The sequence below is a fragment of the Cinclus cinclus genome, chromosome 3 (assembly GCF_963662255.1).
Source record: "Cinclus cinclus chromosome 3, bCinCin1.1, whole genome shotgun sequence".
Classification (NCBI taxonomy): domain Eukaryota; kingdom Metazoa; phylum Chordata; class Aves; order Passeriformes; family Cinclidae; genus Cinclus; species Cinclus cinclus.
The window spans coordinates 96,496,315-96,518,006 of NC_085048.1; the positions used below are offsets into that span (position 1 = coordinate 96,496,315).

The 21,692-nt window shown below is 45.3% G+C and overlaps 1 protein-coding gene across 1 annotated transcript in view; it reads left to right on the plus strand.

The window, feature by feature from the left end:
* The window catches only part of CAPN13 (calpain 13), a 41,557-nt gene that overhangs the window by 12,593 nt on the left and 7,272 nt on the right, over positions 1–21,692 (plus strand). Inside the window, exons 4-16 of the mRNA XM_062489350.1 lie at positions 2,130–2,263; positions 4,127–4,301; positions 5,153–5,224; positions 6,960–7,045; positions 8,358–8,432; positions 9,847–10,013; positions 11,512–11,657; positions 14,723–14,883; positions 16,474–16,510; positions 18,099–18,161; positions 19,137–19,194; positions 19,731–19,798; positions 21,315–21,383. Coding sequence (XP_062345334.1) covers positions 2,130–2,263; positions 4,127–4,301; positions 5,153–5,224; positions 6,960–7,045; positions 8,358–8,432; positions 9,847–10,013; positions 11,512–11,657; positions 14,723–14,883; positions 16,474–16,510; positions 18,099–18,161; positions 19,137–19,194; positions 19,731–19,798; positions 21,315–21,383 — 1,311 coding nt within the window. The remainder of the gene's footprint in view (positions 1–2,129; positions 2,264–4,126; positions 4,302–5,152; positions 5,225–6,959; positions 7,046–8,357; positions 8,433–9,846; positions 10,014–11,511; positions 11,658–14,722; positions 14,884–16,473; positions 16,511–18,098; positions 18,162–19,136; positions 19,195–19,730; positions 19,799–21,314; positions 21,384–21,692) is intronic.

A 21,692-nucleotide genomic window follows, 5' to 3' on the forward strand; every position in this document is an offset into this window, starting at 1 on the left:
CAGCGCATCAACTCTCAACTGGAGGGATCTGCCCTGGTTGTTAATGTCCCTGCTCTCAGGAGGAAACACATGAAATCTTTAAAGACCATAAATGGTTAAGACCTCAATTTCAGGAAACATCCAAAAAGTGCCTTTTAACACCATACAGAAGTTAGACGTGTGATAGACGTGTGATTGATAGATGTACGATTTCCTCCTTACTCAATTCCAGAACTGGACTTTTCTAAGATACTTCTTGAGGAAGGAAAAAAGGAGGCAAAATAACCACACAGCATTCCCCCCTTGACCATCAAGACCCTAGATGTGCTGTTGTCATCTTGGGACTGTCCATTTATTTTTCCTCTTCTTAAGCCCAGGAAAATAAAGTCCTGATTTTATCAGGATTTTAAGTCCTGGCTTATCATAAATATTCAGTCGAAGAACTTCCCTCTTTGCATCCTGCCTAAATAGCAATTCTTGGTTTATTTACTACTATATTCACAGCTGCAGTACTTAAATCCCATAAAGAGGTATAAAGAAATTTAACGAAGCCAGACTCAAGCTGAAAAGTGATCCTCTCTGAGAATGGCTTCTCCTCTACTATTCTTGTACTTCCAGAGCACTCTAGGACTTCCCATGAGGTTTCTTTTTCCCACTTTGGCTTTTCCTGTCCTTGTGAACTCAGATGAGACCACCATCTGAAAGTCTGTGACAGTCAGGACAAAGCAGCTGTCTTTATCCAGCTGAAGAAAAACAGTTCTGCATTCAGATGGCCTCCAAGCTTGAGCTTCTTACCAAACATGGCCAAGGAACTTGACTTCTGGAAGAACATCACTCAGTGGGTTTGGACTGCAGTAATCCCCACAGTGAGCTCTGTGTGTTCTCCTTATTTGCCTGTTCTGTTTGCACATGAAGCACTGTGGGGAGGCGCGGCTGGATGTCACACCTTGTTTCCAACCAGACCTGCTCCAGCTGGTGACAGAAGGGCTCCTTAGGTGACTGAAAGGACAGCTACCTTTGGACAATCCTTTTGCCTGTCTCTCCTTTAGAGGACAGCTAGTGGAAGGCTTTTCCTCAAGCCCCCTCCTACCAAAATCAAGCAGAAGCCTTAGATCTCTCCTGCAGCTCAGGTTAGAGGCTCCAACCCTGCCACCTCCTGCCACTACTAATGTAGGAAGGGAGAGGCCTGGGTGAGCCAGAACCTAAGCAGGATCAGACCTGCTTTCAGCTGACCAGTCTGTAAGATGCTTTGCTGCTGGGCAGATCTGATCTTGTGCTTTTCTAGCATAACAGCTCATTTTGGGGTTTTTCATTGACCGAAGCTGTTGAAATAAAATCATGCTAGACTAAATCTATTGCTGGCATACTTCCATTAGAGTCCTTAGCATTACTGCAAATAAGAGCTTGGCCTCTTATGATTTCGAATCATGCTAAGCTACATTAATCTGCTAATGACTCTGGAAATGGCTCCTTTAGTTCATCCCCGCAGATCTCTATTCCTGTCTTTTCCCTTGAAAAGTTTCATCAGCTGGATCAGCTGGAGAAACACCTGCTCTGTCCACATGCTGGAGAGACTGTCTGTGTCCTTCACATCCATCAAGGAGATGGATAACACCTCAAAACAGTCTTTAGTCACTGCACTGTCTCCATCCATGACAGCGTGTCAGAGTCTTAATTGAAACACAGAGGAAAGAAAATTTAGAGGCTGGATCTTGACAAAGCCTCTCTGGCCAAGAGCTGCATTGTGGGGAAAAATCCAAGTGAGGCTCATGGAATCCACCTGCTGATCATTCTTTATCTTGTTGAAATCTTGCTGTTGCCCAAGAATATTAGCACATTGCCCGTGTTGTATTTCTCCTCCCACTGATTGCAGGACTAGATATACTCCCCAGGAACTTTCCCTGCCACTGGGAAATCCAGCCAATTGGTAACTTGTTTAAGCTTGTTTAATGGGGACCATTAGCCTGAGGCAGTTCAGGAGAGAACTTGCACATATCCATGTTTTAGATTAATTCCCGTGCTAGTTCAGGAGGCTTTTCTTGGCATGGACATAAGGGCTTGAAAGAGGCTCATTATTTTATTTTCTCTCTCTTTTTTAAAAAAAATATTTTTATTTATAATTTATATTTCTTATTTATATTTATTTCCAGTTCTGGCAATATGGAGAATGGGTGGATGTAGTGATAGATGACCGGCTGCCAATCCTAAATGGAAGATACTTGTTTGTACACCCCCGAACTTCAAATGAATTCTGGCCATCCTTGCTGGAAAAAGCATATGCCAAGTAAATATACCTGGTCTGTTCTTCCACCCAGTGCTGAATGCTTTCTGTGGGTGGTTTGACCCTCTGCCCTGTGCAAAGCACACAGGAAGGAGCTCAGGCTGTCAGCTGCCTCTCTGGTACTGTGCTTATCCAGGGAACCACGGCTGCAGCAAACATAGGGCCAACATAAACTGGAGATGTTGGCCTTGGGTTAGACCTAACTCTACCCAGCCCTGAATCTACCCAGTTCAACTCTGGAATGTTAATGCCTGAGAAGCAAAAGGAGCAGGGCAATGGTTGGTGACACAAAAGGGCCAGGAATGTCCTCCTGATTTCAGTCAAACTTGTCTCTGTTTTTCTTCTCATGTTGTCCTCTGTTTAAAACTGCAGAGTCTAAGCATGGATTACTTGTGTTTACAGTCACTAATCAGAAATCATGTGGATATTTGGAGTAGGCAATGAGAGGAAGCATGACTGAAGAACATGCCCAGGCACGACACATACAGTCCTAGGACTCTGATCAGTTCTCCCTTCACAGAGAGCTCTGATTCTTAGCTGAGGTCCCCAGAGTATGCAGAGTAAATAATGCCTAATAAAGAGATAAAGATTTTTTTTAAATCCTCTGGAGAGGGAAAGGATCAGATTGTGGTCCCTTAGCATTTGCCCATTTCCCATTATTAAAAATTATGAAGAAAAAGTCCTGTGTTAGGGTTGGTATGAAGGGCTGGAACTTGGTACCTGAAGCTGGTGTAACATTTGTAATGCAGTGAAGAGGAGATGAAGAAAAGCAAAAGTAATTTTGGCAGATTTGGTCAGGAATAAGCAGCAATGTTAAAGCAGCATGAGAGTGACTTAGGAAGTGGATGCATTTTGCCCTGAGATACCTCAGGAAAGTTGACTCAGGATTCAGTATCAATTTGCTGCCTAAGATTTTAATTACAATGCATACCAAACCTCTATTAAATTAAAGTTGCAAGCAATGCTGTTTATGAGATTGCCATTTGAGAAGTTATTCCCCAGTGCCCAAGAAAAATTCTTTTCATCAGTGTAGGACAAGGACAACTCTTCAAAATACAATTAGCTGCAGACTTCATTTGATTACATTCATTAAATACAGTGTGTATGGCAGGGTTTAACAGCATGCTCTACCTGCTCTAAGTACAGCATGTTCCAGCTTATTTGCTATCTCAATAAAAACCGCATGATAAAAACAACAAGGACTCTGTTGGCCATATTAAATTATTATCCTATTATTGCACTCTAGCAGAGTGAACAGGGTACAGTGCTGAGAACTCTTTTCTGCTTTGTCCTGGAAGCATGGGTAAATACCCTCACCTCTCTTTTCCTTTTGCTGATTTGCAAAAGGAATACTGGCAATTTTTGTGAAGAGTCCTGTAAAAGTAGAATGTAGAAACTAACAGTTCAGCTCCATTTGACCTGAAACATCCATTTGAACTCATCACCCTTGGCTCCCTTTCTGTTCGGAAAAAAGAAACTGGATGCTTCAAGATGAGATGCAGCTCGTCTCCCTAAAATGCCTGTGTTGGCATGAGATACACCTTATTATTTTCCACTGCCTGTAAATGGCTCTGGCCAGCTGCCTCAGATGGGGATGAATACATAGAAAAAGCTCCCTCTCTGTCTTGTTCCTTCCACAAGGCATGTGTTGTGCCTGGCCAAATATTTCGATCACGTTTCCTTTCATTACCTGGCCACAATGTCTGCACACCCTGGGCTCCCCTGTGCTCACCACCTCAATGCACACGTTCATTTTTAAAGCAAGCACTGTGCATTGTTTATGAAAACAGTGCAAGAACTAATTAACTTCTCTCTTTTTTTTTATCTTTTTTTTTTTTTCTTAAATCTTTTAAAATGTTTCCATAGGTTGCGTGGCTCCTACCAGAGCCTGAATGGAGGCTACCTTTCAGATGCTTTAGTAGACCTCACAGGTGGAGTCCAAGTGCAGTTTTCACTGAAGGATCCACCTCCTGATCTGGAGGAGATCCTGAAAGCAGCTGACAGGTCTCGATGCCTCATGGGGTGCAGCACCCAGGGCCAGGTAAGTCACTGCCCATCACATGCCTCTCTTGGTTTACTGTGTTTGCACAAAGGTTGCCCTTTGGAGGGCAAAAGGAAGCCCATAATTACTCTGTAAAACAATTACAGTTTATGGATGCCCGAGGGGATCTTGGCAGCAGGAAGGTAGATACGATTATTTGGTAGGGACTCTAAAGGCATTTGGGCAGATGTAGATGGTTTGGTCTGTCAGAGAGGGGGCTGTGGCTTCTCTCCTGGCTAATTCCACTGCAGTAGAGTGGTGTCCTCTTGCAGCAGGCCTGATTTTGGCCTCATAGCTTTGTGATCAGCTCTGGCAAGGCTAAAACACACCTCTCTCCTGTAAGAGGGTGCAATTATCTCATTGTGGCTTGCGGGTATTAATGCTGGGAAGTTGCAAAAGGCTGTGTGAGACACTCAGCAAGTACCTTTGATGAAATGTCCCCAAGGCTTCCCAAAAAAGCATGTGACTGTGACAGGAAGCTTGGCTGCTGCAAACAAGCCAAGGACTACTCTTCCCTCAGCTCAGGTGGCTGATCTGGCTGTGAGTGGCAGGGAAGTTCTGCAGTCTCCCAGTATGACTGCAAGCCACCCAGTCCAGGTCATCCTGCAGTTGCAGCAGCTCTGGGCTGTGGAAGAACTTGCAAAGAAGTGTAGGTCTGTAGCTTTGTTAAATTCCCTGGCTTGCTTATGGCTGCAGTGGGAACGACAGTCCCATTCCTGTGGAGTATCTCAGTGTCTGAGATGCTGCTGTGATCAGACCTGAGGCCATGGGAAATGACAGTTCTGGGAGCTGGTGGCTGTGTCTTTACAGGGTGGCAGACAGCTAAAAGCTGTGCTTTCTCCCTTCTGCAGTCAAGGAGGAACATAGAGCTGAGGAATGGGATTGTACAGGGTCATGCCTACACCATCACAGGAGCTGTGAAGGTAAGATCAGGGACTTGTTCCTGCCTGGAGATCTTGTACTGATGATCCACTACAGGGCAGTTGCACTGCTGTTCCAGTCAAAGTGATTTGAATTAGCTTCACACTTAGGGGGGATTGCTGAAAGTGCATAGTTCAAACTCCAAGAGATGGAGGGACTCTGGCACAACAAAAAGAGGGAGGGTATCCGAATCCATATTGTTTTCTAATGGAAAATGCAACTTAAATTTACTTTTCTTTTGGGACATTTCAGCAGCGAATATAATATTTCTGGAGATTTTTGTTCCATGCTGACTCCTAAAAATGTGCTTTTGTGTTTCAAATGCAACTAGAACCACTGGCTGAAATTGTGGGATTTGTCATATGATGCAAATCTACATTTGTTCAGCTCAATCACAAGCTGCCAAAAATCACTGTGTGAAAAGTAAATCGCTGGTTCAAGAACAGCATTTCTCCATCTTTTAAAGCTGTTGTACTCATGCAGAACTGCTCCTGGCTGAATATTAATATTGATGATCTGAGAACCAATTTATCACATGGATCAAAAGAAATTAAGGATTTTTACAGCCAGAAGTCAGAACATGGCTTAGCCCAGTAAGCTGTAGTGCACACAGGGAGAGCTAACAGGGAAGAAGGAAACCAAACAATAGCTATGCTGTCAAGCAAGATACCTACAAAACATTTGAATCTTGGAACCTAAAGCGCTTTGGAAAGGAGATATTGCTTTCCCTAAGCTATTTTCTCCCTTATCCCTCTGTCTTGGTTTTCTCTATGAGCTTGGCTTTGCTTCATGTCTCCTCATGCCATGGCATGCTTGGTGCTATCATCACAGCCAGCGTGTTGCTTCTTGGAGGACACTTGCTTGTAGCCAAAGGGCTACAAAATGCAAAGATGGGGGTTGCCAAACTCCAGAGAGGGCCCCAGCTGTCTCCTTGCAGGGCAGGGGCAGAAAAGTCCCCAATTCTGTCGTAGGAGAAGCAGGCTGTTCCAGTCTCCTGCTGCTCCTGGTGTGTGCAGAGAGGAGAAACAGTCTTTGTCCCACTCAAAGAAGTGCCAAGACTTCCAAGGGGCTGTCCTGAGGGGAAATGATTAGAGGCTGTGCCTTTGCCTGGGAAGAGATTGCCGTGGTATTGTTTCCAACACTGCCTGTGTGCATAAGTAGAGCCAGAAAACAAAGGTTTGCTTCTCCTTTTCACTTCCACCATTTTGGTTTCACTGGTGAAAGTTAATTTCTTCTGACTTAAATCAGTAGCAGTAAAAGGAGAAAAGCAGCAGAAAGTCCAGCTGTTGCATACCACAGTATTGTAGACACAGACCCACAGATTGTGTTTATCATCAGCTCTCTGTGCTGACTGTTGGCTTTCACTCCAGGCAGTCTGGTGACCTCATTCCTCAAAGTCTCTGCCTTTGCTGACTCACAGCATCAGATGTGCAGAATTAGGCACTGGAATTTCCCAAGGCTGTTGAATTCATGCAGTGTGACAGGAATGCTGCTGCTTCTCTCTGTGTCAGCTATTCGCTATCCTCGGGAAAGCAAAATGGGTGCAGTTTTCTCTTCACACATCATTCCTTTGCAATGTAGCAGAAGGCACTGGTTTTTCACTGCTGGGAAAATGAATCAGAGGTTAAATCTGATCTCTGAGGTGTAGAGGAAGTTCCATTTTATTATGCTTCTCTTCACTGAATATCAAAATTGTCAAAAGCTGTGTCTGAGTTTGTTTTTCTTTCCTCTTTACAGATCCCCTACAAGAATGGCTGGAAACATATCATCAGGATCTGGAACCCATGGGGCCATGGGGAGTGGAAGGGGCCCTGGAGTGATGAGTAGGGTCTTAAAGCTTTAATGTCAGAGAGAATCAATCTTTTATAACAACCTCTGCCCTGCACCCATTTTAACAAAACAGATATTTCTGAATCAGTTAATTATAAGCATTATTTACATCTGTGTAGAAACTGCCCACAGAAATACAATCCAGGGAAATCTGATGCAGCCTTGCTAGGCTCGAGTGTCCCTTCTTGTCTGAGTGTATGCATTTTACCCAGTGCATAGTTCCACATAAGTCATGGATGAAGAGTTCTTACTTCCTGGATTAAGCTCTGACAATATCCTTAGATGCTGGCTGGCTGCTGCTATTGAATTCTCCTGCAGTAATCACAGATCCCCCTTCCTCCTCTTTCTTCTGCTTCCACGAGTCTGACTCTGGGAAGAGGATGGTTAGATGAGTCCATGGAGCAGGGCAGTATTGAACACAGAGGTACAGAAAGGGTCCTTGATTATTCCAAAGGCAAAGTGCCAGGGAATTGTTTGGACTAATCTTCTGGATCATTCATGCAACTTTGGGGATACAAGACCCTTTTTCTGCCTGGGTGGATAATCCAACATCTCTTTTCTAAAGAAAGGGATGATACAGACTGCAACAGTGTTTTGTAAATATATAGATCTTAGTTTTGCTTTTGGAATTGTATCAGTGTTCCCATGATTAGAGAGATCTTCTGGTGCAACTCTTAAGTTATTTAATAGCACCCCACCCCTCCCTGTTGCTAGGACCACACACAATTCATTCTGCTGAAAAAAGTCAGGCTGGAGTGTTGTGTCTGGAAGCACGGGTGGGTTGTGTGGACAGGTCTGAAGTGGGGATAACAGCTCTCTGCTCAGGCAGCATCCTCCCATCCTTTTGGAAGGGTGAACTACAATCCTAAGTGTAATTGAAATGTCAGTAGCACGTTCACAGGTAAGCTGCACAGATCAATAAATTATCGATCCACGTACTGTTTATTTATCTTAAACTCTGCAGAAAGTGCAATTATCACTTAATTATAAACATTTGACTAGGTAATGTACACTCTACATGTCAGTGTAATATCAGTCCTTCGGAGTGCTGTGGCTTGGTGCCTCACTAACCTCTCCAGGTGACCAGGACAGTGGGGAGGATTCCCCACCCCAGGGTGGGCAACTCAGGTACAGCAAAGGCACAGAGTTTGATTTGCTGGCCTCGGCTGTGAAGGTATCACACACAGTCCTGTTTCCAGTTTGTTCATCCTTCCTGATCCCTCATGACCTGACAGACTGGTTAGAGAAATAGGCCAAAGATGAAGAATCGTGCCTCACATCTTGTTGGTTTGTTCCTTTTTGCAGCTCTCGTCAATGGGACCGTGTTGAGCCTCAATACAGAGAAGCCCTTCTCAGAAATAAGGATGATGGAGAATTCTGGTATTTCCCTATTGATCCTTTGTCTACTGGGTTTTCTATTCACCTTCATTATGAAAAAAGTAATTTTGGCAGTTCTCTGTTCGTGGTGGTGGCTCAAGGCACCCTGTGTTAGCTGTGTGCAAACAGCAAAATGGAGATTTGTCCTGACCTTGTGGTTCCAGAGGAAGCAAGACCTGAAAAAATGGAGTAGGCCAAGATTAAGTGACAGGTTGATGAAAAAAACCAAAACTGAGAGAAGTAAAAATCCAGCCCTCTGAGACCTAGTCATTTTGTCACACTGCCTCTCCTCATAAAGTGTGTGGTTTGAGCCTTGGGCTGGCAGATGCTTGAAGGGGACAGCTGGCTAAGCAGGTCACTGAGCTTGTGCCCTTGACTGCTCTGCAGGTGCTTGTGGTTTCTCATTGCCTCTGATTGCTCTCAGATACAGCTTAGCCATGGACAACCTAACTGTCCCTTAGGAAAACTGGTTATTCAGAAAGTGTGCATGTGCCCTGTGGACCTCTGAGGAAAGCAGGGCAAGAGCAGGTGGGTCTGAAATACACACTTGAGGCTTGAGTGAAGCATGAGCATGGGACAGAACACTGTGGAGGTACAAAGCAAAGGACAGTGGCAGAGGTGTGCTGGAGATGGCAGGACTCCAGCAAGATACCCCTGAACATACCCTGGGGCATTAAGGGGCAATTAGGGCAGCCCAAAATTCATTGGGAGCTGAACTCTTCTGCAAGGTAGCAGCCAGAAGAGCTGCAGGTGCCTGCAGCATTCTCAGCAATCCCCTTTTAAAGACATGGGGTGAGTGTGGATGCCTAAATGGTGTCTTCACAGAATCACAGAATGGGTCAGGTCAGAAGAGACCACACTGGGTCATCTGGCCCAGCCTCCTGCTCAAGCAGAGTCACCCCAGAGCACGTAGTGCGGGGTTGTGATAAGATGGTTGTGGAATACTCCAGTGAGGGACACTCCACAACCTTTCTGGGAAGTATATTCCATGTGTGCTCATTTGAGCAGTAAAGAAATTCTTCCTCATATTCAAGTGAAACTTCCTGTATATGAATTCCTGCCTGCTGCCTCTTGTCCCATTACCCAGCACTGCTGAGCAGAGCCTGGTCCAGCCTCTAAGCCCTCCCTTCAGATACAGACATTGATGAGGTTCTCTCTCCAGGCTGAGCTGGCCCAGCTCCCTCAGCCTTTCCTCAGAAGGGAGATGCTCCAGTCCCTTGATCATCTCTGTAGCTCTCCACTGGACCCTCTCCAGGAGCTCCATGTCTCTCTCTTGTCCTGAGGAGCACAGAACTGGACTCAGCACTCCAGATGTGTCTCACCAGGGCAGAGTAGAGGGCCAGGATTCCCTCCTTTACCTGTTGGCAATGTTCTTCTGTCTTAAACTGAATGATGAAATTTTCCTCCTTCTCTGCAGGATGTCCTCTGAGAACTTCCAGGAGCAGTTTTCATGGCTGTATATATGTAACAACACCCCAACATTCCTGGACTTTGGAGATGAACACTGCACAACGTGGTCTCTGACCAGCTACACCAACCTGTGGAGCCCAGGCCTTCCCACAAGGAGGAACCGCTATTCCCCGGGTAATGGATGCTCACTGCAGTCACCCTGGCTGTCTCCTCCTCTCCACTGATGCTTACAATGAAACATTCACTCTGAGCACCCAGTTGCAGAAGTATTGATTGCCAGTTGTTAATGCCTGCCTTTTCCCATTACAGCACTTATCAGCTAAACAGGCAGAAACAAAGCAACAGCACCGGCTGCTGAGTTAGAACTGAAGGCTTGTGATTTAGGAACTCTGGACTCTTTAAGTCAAAATGAGATGGTATATCTTCTTTTAGCCGTTTGCATTAGGTGTTACTGGGGACCTGGTGAGAAAGTCTGGTCTGGCAAATATGCTGTTGATTTTACAGAGCAAAAAGTACTCTGAAATTAAATGGATATGGAATCAAAAAATGGTGCCACAAAGCTCTATTTTTTAAGGTAAAAAAGATCTTTGTGCCGATAAGACCAGTGGTTTTACTGCCTGTGCAAGAACTCTTCTGGCATTGTAGGTTCCAATCAGTAGTACTATATTTTTATATTTTTATCTTATCTCACTTTTTTCTTTTTTCTTTTTTTTTTTTTTTTTACAGCTCTGTCAGTGTTTGGGCTGTCTGTTTTTAATCTAAGATGGTATATCTGATCAGTGAAGAGGTCTTGTTTCTTTTTTTCTCAAATGATGATCCTTGACTTAGCAGCAAACAGGTTTTGGCTTACAGATTTCAGGCTCTTGCTCCTAACCTTACCACCAGGTCTCAAGGTGTGATAACAAACCAGTGCCTGTGCTGCTGCACACCACAATTACTGGGACTGAGCAAGGAGATGCAGGTGCTGAACTGAGAGTGTGTAGGCAGACCCATTTTCCTTGGAGCAGTTTTCTAGCAGCCCTCTAGTAAAGTCCCTCTCCAAGTACAGTCATTCTAACCTGCAGCTTTTGAGGCCACACAGGGATCTGGCTTAAGGTCAAGTCTGCTGCTATCTCAGTCCTTTGGGGCACTTCATTGCCTTTTTTTTTTTTTTTTTTTTTTTAATAGCAGGAATGCTCCCTGTTAACCAAAGCCTTGGCCAAGAAGCAGCTGTTTCCCTCTGGTGCCCGACATTCTGTCTGTCCATCACAAACATTAGCAGGAGGGAAGGAGAGGATAGCTTTGCACCATTTTGTCCTTTTCTATGTGTTTATCATCTCAAACCTACAGTCCTTTTCAGCTCAGCCTCTGGGTCAGGTGCCTGATTAAGAGCCATTGCTTTTCTGCTGCTGGGAAAGTGTGCCATGTAGGTGAAGCAGATGTAGGGGATTGAGAAATCCACACGACTTCTGTGACTTTGCCAGAGATTTCTAAAATGATAAACGTGCAATTAGTTTACCTCCAGATGCCTCAACTTCTAGTGCTGGTGTGGAGACCACAGTGCTCTGTTGCATTGCAAGGATGTTGGAGCAGTGACTGCCTGTTCCTCTGGGTCCACACAAGCAACATCTTACACTCCTACTGCTGGAAAATCTCTTTGCCTACTCTTAACCTATTAACACTTTCTCAGCAGGTGCAGCTTCAACAAACCCTCAGTATTTTTTCAAAGTTCTAGATCACGACCCAAATACCTATAATGTAGCAATTTCACTCATGCAAAAACACGCTGAGCATATGCAGGATGAAAAAAACCTGAAGATTGGCTTTTTCATCACCACGGTAAGCACGGTAATCAGATATCATGTAGGCACTGTTGTTCTCTGCGTGGTTTGTCTTACCTGTATATAGTGGGAATGAAAGACTGAATTGCCTTTTGGTCTGTTAAGAAGTCACTGTGTGGTGTGAATTTCTGGGTGCCTCCTGTTGTAGAAACTAGGAGTAAAAATAGAGTTAAACAGGCTTAGTTTCTTTTATTCATGTCTTAGGGAACAAAGGTGGCTCTTCTAGTTCTGCAGCATCCCAGAATAGCCCTGGGAAACTCAGGGAATCCCCAGGTTAGAAGATGTGCCAGGGCAATATTCTCTGTACCAGAAGTACTGGTGACATGCCGTGCTGGCTGGGCACACTGCATGACAGCCAGCACTAGCCACAGCCCTCGAGCAGCACTCCAGGTGTAGTAGGGAAGCAGATGGTCTCTCGTTCCCCAGAGTGGGCCTGGCTTACTCATCCTCCTGTTTTCTTTCTGGAAAGCCATGTAGAAACATTTACAAAACACGAGAGCCTTTGCTCGAGACCAGTGTAGAGGAAATCCACTCAGATACCTCCACTGCAATTTCTCCGTTTCTTTTATTCTTGGTGGCTGTCCAGAGAGGTGCCTTTTCAAGCTGTTTTCAGAGCATTGTCAGGCTTACTGAAAGTACAGTTGCTAGGGTGGATGGATGCTAACCTTTGTCAAAGTATTTTTGTTTGGCTGATGACTGTGGTGGGCTATTGTTCTAAACCCAAAGACTAAAATGGAAGCAGGGATTGCTATAACCCTAATTTCTCCTCATTCTCCTCATTACTGGAGAGTTTTACCCTAGTCCCAGACTTTAAATAATTGATGCCGTAAGTTTAACATCTCCTCATAAAGGAAGAGCATGGCTTTGTAGTTCATAAAGAAAAAGTGTATCTGAGAAGTAAAAAATATCATTAAAAGGGCATCCCTCCAGCAATTGGAGCTCACTATCCCTATGGGAGGATATCCTCTGTCCTGTGCAGGTATCAAGCCTGCAGGGCTCCATCAGGCCAGCTGTGGTACTTAGAAAGAGTTGCTCCTGGTAAATGGGGAATTGCTCCTTCCAGCATTCCCAAAAATCACCAGGCATGGAAGTCTCTGTGTGCTCTTACATGATGCATATCCACCTTGATTAGTTACCTATTTTAACAGAAGTCACCTTCACTGAGAGGTGATGATATAGGTTCTGGTTCCCTCAAAAAAGGGGTTATTTAATCAGCAAGTGGACTAGGAGACAGATTTGCTCTTTTCTTGCTTTATATTTAACTTTTTCTTTCCCTCCAGTTGATACTCAGGTGTGTTTTCTCTCTCTTGGTACAAGATGTATCAAGGATGGATGAACCTCAGTGATGTCAGGCCTTGGTGATGTGGCCTCTGTGGGCTGTCAGCCCAGAGCTCACCTCAGGCTCCCTTTGGGCTCAGGTCACTTGGGTTTCTGACCTTGTGAGTGACCTCCTACACAGGAGCTGAAGGGCAGGGCCAGAACAGAGAATTACTGGAGGCACCAGGATTACTGTGGAGCACCTGGACAGTGAGGGCAAAGGAAGAGTTTTGCTTCTCTGTCACACCATAGCTTTTATTAATAGAATGATATTGGTACATATTCACACAGAGGATTGTACAGAAAACATTCCCTCATAGACACACGCTAAGTATTTTAATATGAGACCTGCTCTACCAGCTCCTTACAGCCAGCCTGGTGTCCTCTCCTGGCAGCAGCAAAAATCAAGTCCAGGAGCTGAAACCAGAGTGGGTGTGAATGCCATTCCCTCAGTTTATTACCCAGTGTTCAACCTCAGCACCTGAGGACAGTCTGAGCACCTTTGGGTAAAAGTTTACAAGGGGTTTTGTAACTCCTTTGCACAAAGAGACTGCAGTTGGCAAGATTCATGTGGCTTCACTCTTCCCCCCGATCTGTTTTCTCTGCCAGGATTCATTAGCAGCATCATCTGTTGTTCGGTACCTTCTGAGATGCATCAAATTGTTGCTGTGAAGTAAAAGGAGTACTATCCCCTGGCAGGATGAGGGGAGAATGCAGTGCAGGCAAGGATGCAAACCAGAATGGACATATCTGATAGCTCTAGGAAGCCTTTGATTAAATATAGACGTGGAACACTGATACATGGCTGTGAGGGAAGTTTAATGTTGTGTGATAGAGCTGAGAAATGTATAGAGGCTGATTCTTATCTCACACCGGTTTTGATTCCATTGAGATATTAATCTGCTTCTGCTTTTTACCAGAAGGAGTGTGGAATAAGGCTCAAAAGTGGGAAAAAAACGTATTACACCATTTATTTCTTTGCAACACTGCCCATTTCTATCTGCTCAAGATCTGACCCATAATACTTGGCAGTCTGTGTACCTCCCAGCTGTCTGTATCAGTAGTCATCCTATTTTTTTTTTCCTTCCAAAATAGCAGTTTTATGTTCTTGTCTCCCAAAGGCATGGCTCATAAATAACTCTGCCACGCTGTATAACCATTCTAAATGGAATTTATACATGCTGATATGTTTTGGGGAATATGTTAAGGAAGGGTTTTTTATTATGCTATCTTTACATGTCATCATAGTAATAGCTGTTGCATTATATTTGTTTCACCTCAGCAAAAAAATACTGGAATAACAGATGCAAAATCAGAATACTCAGTTTTCTTGTGACACTTGCTGGTTTGGATTGGGATTCTTGAAGCATTGTCATCTGACATGTTTAGAGGGCTCTCCGACCTCTTTTAGTCACAGAAGATCTCAGGGAATTTTTTAGTAGTAGTATTCATCCTTGGTTCCTTTGTGAACTCCAGTCTGCTTAATGTTAATTGAAGTACTCTTGAAATCTCCTTACATTCATTTTGGCTTCTCTTTCTTTTAGTTTTTCCATCTTTGAGCAACTATGATATGTCCTTGAAAGAAGTCTGTCCCTTGGATGGGCTTTTCAGGCCACTGGGGAGGTCGAGGTGTGACAGATGCAGTGTGTATTCAGAGAGGTGTGAGAATGGAAGGCTGCTGTGAGTGTGCTTTCTGATTTACTTCAGCTCCTAACAGGAACATAACCAGCTGCATTTTTCTTTCAGGAGAATTCCAGAGTTCTGAAGCAAATCTTTATCCGGACTCAAGATGTGACCAGCTACTTTAACCTGAGTCCAGGAACCTATGCTGTTATTCCTGCTGCAACAGAGGACCAAGAATTCAAATTTCTCTTACGAATTTTCATAAAGAGTCAAGACTACAATGAGTAAGCTGACATTCTCTCCTTGAAGTCCCCGGACTCACAGTATGCCCAGAATTAGCTATTTAATGTCAAGATAGCTGATGTGGCAATTTGCTTTTAATGCATTCTTGGAGGGTGGAGAAGGCACAGAGGAGTGAGAAGCACCTGTTGAGGAGGGTCAGGTGTACAGCCAGCTGCACAAGGTTGGCCACTGCAGAGCAGGGTAGGAACCCATCTGCAGCCACCAAGGGTCTCAGCTGTGGTACAAAGAGCTTCACAAGGGAGCAATAATTGTGAGATTTGTCCTCTGCCCCTGGTTGTGGGGTCATTTCTCTTGGCTGAAAGGAGGATTGGGAGCTTATTTTTCCTAATTCTTAACAGCTGTTTGGTAATTTCTTATGTTCTGCTGGCTGGATGCCAGATGGATCACGTCCCATTCTGCTCAGAGTGGGACCTGGAGAAGCCAAGAGCAATGAAAAGCCTTGATCTTTTCACTCGTACACCTCATAGGCAGGGCTCCCTGTGGGCATGAGAGCAGCCTTGAAGATAAGTTTAGTGGAAAATGGTACCTGAGTTCATGCAAAGGTAGCTATTACCACACACACACACACATTCACATTACCACGTGAATATTCGGGTGTGGTTTACTCCAGGTGAGCAAGCTTTGAGTCCCAGCATTCACCCTCACCAAATGACCTGCAAGCATCACTTGTGCTGTGCCTTCCTTTCAGCAAGCTTCAGAGTGGATGTGATTGCACCTCTTACCTCACTAGTCCATATCTTAATAATGAGATTACTTTCCAGATTTTGGCCCCTGGCAAAAATAGCCCAGAACCAACTGAGGTAACTCCTGAGTTATGGAAAGCAAACACAAGGAGTCTGTGCTGTGGGCTGGACTGCCTTCAGCAGGGTGAGTCATGTGTGAGACAGCTCAGCCCTGGAAGTGAGCTTTTCAGGGGAGCCTGTGAACTCTCACAGACCTTCCTGAGCTAGACCAAGGGTGGAGATGAACTTCCAGTGAGTCTTTGCAGCACTTATGTATACAGATGCTATAAATACCAGAACCTGGCTTGTCTAATTTCTCTACCAAAAGCAAAACTCAAGTACTGAAAATGGCTTGTAAGTGTATCTTAGGAATGGTAACCCTGGTCCAGTTTCAGGCAGTCTGCAGACATTTGTTGCCTTTTAATAGCCCGGATGCTCTTTTTATTCCTCACTGTTAAGCTGGGCAAAGAGAAAGGAGGTGAAAGATTTCTGTGGCTCAAGGGAGGGCCACCCTGCATCCTGCATGGTGAGGTTAGTCCTGGCATGCTCAGAGTGAGACAAACTACCCTTTCTCTGCTGCTGGTGCCAAAAGATCTGGCTTGGGGAAGGCCATGGCCCCAGAGCAGCTGGAGACTCAGACCTGTCTGTGTCTGTTTGCATAGAGACACCCAGGACTGGTGCAGCAGCCCTGTCTGAATTGGACCAGGCTGGGCCATTGGTGCTGAGCATCCTGTAGGACCCTGGGCTGGGTGAGCACTGCTGGTGGTGCCTGCCTTCCACCAGGGCTGCAAATCAATGCTCTGGAAAGGCCTCTTTTCTCCCAGTTTAATTCTTGTAACTCTTTTCTAGGACCTCAAACTCCCTGACCAGCCCAGTGGCGCCAATGGTAAGAGTCTGAAGCTGGTGTAGATTCTGGTGGTGGTGAATGGTTCCCAGTGAGCTGACTGGTAGTCACCTCTACTGGCTCCTCTTCATCTGCTCTTTTTTCCCTTCATCACCCACTACTGTCCCAGAGCTTGACTCTGGTACTCTGCAACCTTGCTGGGAGGGCAGGACACCTCTCTGGAGAGATGGGAGTGACAACAAAATGCTTTCTCTTTTCATATGTCTTTTTCAGAGCCTGATTTTTGAGGAAACAGATCTTATACAGTCCTTCTGTCAGCTTGTCCATCTGTCCTTTTCACTTCACGATCTTTAACTCTTCGACAAACCAAATATAGCAGGGGAGAGAGCACTTAAAAGATTCTGTAAAAAGGGGAAATATCTATGGGGGAGAAAGGGGGAAACTTAATTCCTGTGAGTGAGATTGGACATGCTTTCCCCATGAGAGTGATGTCATTTAAGTGCTTGTACCCTATGAAGCACAGGAATCCATAGGGATGAGACACAAATCAGATTTCTGCTGATTTTCATCAAGGTATCTTCAGAGGCAGAGACATAAAGTAAACTGCACTTTGAAACTGGCTGCATCTCTAGTTCAACCCACATATTTGCTTCTCCAGTCCAGCTACCATGGGTTCTTGACTTCTTGCTGTGCACATCACCAGGGCTGGTCGAGTCCCTGCTGGTCCAGTCCCACCAGCAAAACCCTGACACTGAGAGGCTGCTATCTACAGCTCTCAAAGACACAGCTCTTTGAAGCCAGAGGTGTGAAGCTGCTTCAGGAGAGCAGAAAACTGAGTCCTCTCCTTGTGATTCATTTTCCAGCACACAATTAAGCCCCATTAGTGGGGCAGTGTAAATGGTGACTTTTTATCTCTTTCCACTGACAAGCTGTCAGTTTACCTGGCTGTTGTCCTTAGCCAATGTTTTGACTTTGATGAATTGTGGTGCCCACAGTTTCTGCTCCTGTCCAGGTATTTGGGCTTCTTTGGTATGAAGTATCTCACACAGAGATGAAGTCACTGGGTCTTGGGCTTAGATTGTTTTCTGAAAACTTTATAATGTTGAGGATAATTCACCTTAGTGCCTGGTGGATCTTCTCACTGGAAGGCTGAAAAAAATCACTTAACCATTGAATTACAATTGATCAGGTATAGTCCAAGCTTGTATTTGGGGTTGAGAAGGTACAAGAGAGAGAAAAGTCAACTCATGCTCTATTTTCTTGGTTCACATGAATCTTCACATGCCCTGAGCAGTGATCCCAAGCAAGGTCCACCAATAAAGATCAGGCCTTTTGTCTCTGTACTCATGTATTGACTTGCTGAATTCCACCCTGGATGTGTTCTGTCATCTTCCTTAAGCCCTGAACTGCTCCTTCCTGGTTGTACTAGCTGCAAACATCCAAAATATGCTTTTTCCTTCACTGCAGTAGCAATTGCTTACTCCTAGTCCACTTTATTTTGGGGGTGTGAAAACTGCAGCCTGTACTGCATATTCCCAGCCCCTGAAATTAAAGTGCTCTTTGGATATGCAGACTTTTGCCTCCTGTTTTTAGCTGAATTATTTATTGCTGCTCTTTGTTTTTGATGCAGGATGTACCGAGACAGAACCAGGACAGCTCCTATAAGGCTCTTTTCCTAAGATATGCTAAGCAGGTACCGTCTCTAAAATATATTGTTGAAAAAAAAAACCAAAAAATAAAACACAAAAAAACCCCACAGGTGGACTTGCAAAAAGGAAAACTGATCTATGATGTTGATACAAATCCATTTAGAATTTTTTTTTTTAATGTAGTTGCATCCTCAAGTGGATACCCTGAAAATGGCATTGATTGACCTGCCAAAACCCCCAGAAAAATGGGACATTCAGCTGGGATATATTGTCTAGTGCCATATATCAGTGGAATATTGGAGATTTATAGTTGTGCTGGTGATGGGCTTGCATGTGTACTTTTTTTTTTTCCCTTTGGCTAGGTTAGTTTATTTGCTGAAAGCAATTAGAAAGCCTTGGGTAGTCCCCCCCTTCTCATCAGCATCATTTTCCATTTGCCTTCTCAGCACTTGGAAACCAGACATCAGTCAGTGTTTGAGTAATTGATTCCTGCTCTCTCAGAGCCAAACTCTGTGTTCACAGGAGATGCTTTTAATGGTTTAATAAACTGTTATAAAGAACTCCTTGACTTAGTCAAGAGGGAAAAAATCACTGTCAAAAGTCTCTGCACAATGAACCTCTTGCAGTTAATGGTTATATCAATGTGTGAAGGTGAAAATGAGCAGGGGCTGCCACGCCAGGTGCCCTGGGGGTGTCTCCGGAGGGAGGCAGCCAGGATCAGGGATGGGCAGCAGTGCCTGTGCTCCCAACCCACTCACACAGCTGCCTGCTGTGCTGCCCATCCACAGCTCCCCATCCTTGCAGAACAAACCCCATGGTGCTGGCAGTGCCTGGAACTCCCCTGCCCAGCAACGTGGAGGGCCTTGTTATGCTCCAGAGGGGATGCTGCTGCTCCTTTGATATATATAAACAGAGGTTCTTGGTTGCCACAGTGCCTGGGAAAAAAGGTTTTGGGCAAAAGTGACACAGGAGAAAACTTTATGCTCACAGACCTCTCTTTGTGTTTTATTTTGTGTCAGGACTCAACTATTGATGCCTTGCAGCTGCAACAACTCCTTAATGAAGTGATCTCAAAAGGTAAAGCTTTTACAGCCCAGCTAATGTTTTTGGTGCTTCCGTGTCCTTAGACTAGAGTAAATTAGACATAGGATTTAATGGTGTCCTGATGGTCCTTGAAAAATCCTTATTGTGGCATACTGCATGTGGGATCAGAGCATGAGAGGGCCATGGCTGGAGGGCTGGAGCCTACTTTGACCCCACAAGGCTCAAAGGGCTCTTAGGACTTGCTAAATCAGCATAAGTGACCTTTCAGTGGTCACTGTCGTTTTCCTTATCCTTATTTCAAGAGGGAAGGGTTTCCATCCGTGGGCAGGGACTGTGCAGAGTGAGCCCAAGCAGGGCACCTGTCCTTGAAGAAGGTAGAGATGTCTGAGATGTACCGATTCCCTGTTTGGCACAGAGCCCTTGCTGCTGTTTGAGAACCTGAACCAGAGCTGGGGCTTTTTAGCTGTGTGAACCTTCAGCCTGGTATTCTCCTTCCCTCAGAACTGTGTCCTGATGCTTGTCGCATCCCTTGCTCTTTCTAATTCCTTCTGTTTTGTCAATCCTTACAGATGAAATGACCAGCCTGGGAGGGAGATTCAGCTTTGATTCATGCAGAGGCATTTTAGCTCTGATGGATGTATCCTTTCAGCAGAAGCAATAAACTTCCCTGGTGCTGCCCATCCTTGCCTTGAGTTATGGCTGGGCTGAGCATCCCAGTGTGAGAACCTGCAAGTAAATATTAGCCCAAATCCCCAATACATAACTGTCCCATAGTCCATGCAGAACTTTGCTCTGCATGTCTGCTGAAAGGTGAGGATCAACCTGCTACCACCTGACTCTTTGCTCTCATTTTGCCCTCTCTGGGCTTGGCTAAGCTTCACCCTAGGGTGGGGGTCTCCGGCAGAGCTGAGACAAGGAGGCAGGACAGAGTTTAGGCATAGCTCAGCTGTTGTGTGGTGGTAGCACCAGACTGGCCTGGGGGGACACTTCAGTAGGCTGCCAGCAATGCTGGTGCCAGGGGCAGAAGCACTGCCACTGCTGAATCCCCAGGCACTTGCCTGGCAGGCTGTCCCAGTGTATCTTTCCAGCCTATCTTTCCTATTTAGCTGAATCACTCAAGTCTTTTTACTGTTAACAAGACAACACAAGAAATACATTTACGGCCATTGTAGAACAAGAGGGCTCCTTGATGAAAACATACATCTCCCTCGTGTGTTTCTTCCCCCTTGCTTGCTCATTGTCTCATTTCCTACATGCCTTGAAAAAACTTTGAGGCATTCTCAGACCTTTAAAGACTGCCAGAGGATGAATAAAAATGACCAGAAGTCCCTCTCTCTTTCCAGCTTTCAGCATCTAGCCAGTGAAAGAGACATTTCCTCCTTTGCAAAGCCTGTCCTGGGATAAGTGGGCACTGTGAATGCATGGCACGTGCAAAGAGCTGACAAAGCCTCTGCTCTGCTATAATTCAGGACGGATTTTTAATTCTCTGGCCTGCAGATAACCCATGTACAGTGTGACCTATCCTGGCCTACAAAGCCAGGATCAGTTTTTTTCACTCAAGTTCCACAGCAGTGGCACTGGTCTGCTTGTATTTCACTGGTGATGAGTTTTGCTTTAGGGGAGGTTTCCCCATCCAGCATTAGAGTGGATGCTGCATGGAGGGGAGCAGGCACACTGACACTGCCCTTTGTGCCTTCCCGGGGGCTGTCTGCCTCAAAGGCTGCTGCTGCCATCTGACAGAAGGCATCAGCATCATCTCCTCGTGCTCTTGGCTCCTCAGTGCCTCTTCTCCTGGAGGATCCAGGCAGATCAGATCCTGCATGGGTGCCCCGTGCAGATGCAAGGCCACAGGACCATGTTCATTCACAGTGGTGTCCATGCTTGGGGCTGAATGTCACTGCAGCTTCCCTGTGGTTAAAGGCACCTTACAAATAGTGGTTTGTGAGCGCAGGCATGAGTGGCTGTACAATGTGACAAACAAGGTGGATTTAAACACAACGGAGAGTAGAAAAACACTCAGCTTTCTCAACACGAAGTAACAGACAGAAGAGGATGCACCTTATGTGTTTAGTTCTGTGGAAGCAGCATCGTCAGCAACAAAGACAGCCAGGTTTAGCTCTCATTAAGTGCTCATTTCTTAAATAAGTGCACAGCTCAACTCGAATGGAAGACTCACCCTGCAGGAGTTTGGGAGCCTCTGGCGATGTCTCACAAAGTACATGGTACGGGATGGGGGGTGGCTCTCTCTTGGCTGTAGGTACTGTGGATACTGTAGATTACGTGAATTCTGTACCCTGGGGCTTTCCAGCAGCAGGGAGCAGATGCTCCGTGCTCTCAAAATGCTGCAGGAGGAAGCCTTGCAAAGATTGCTTGCTTAGAGGGTCAGAGTTCCCTCCTCTCATGCAAGGCAGGCAGTGGTGTGTGTAAAGTGCTCCAAATGAGCAGCCCAGGCTTTTCCAGCACAGAGAACATTGAGGGGAAAAGGTAGGCAGGCCAATTAGGCTCAGAATCTGATGGAAATCTCCATGTCT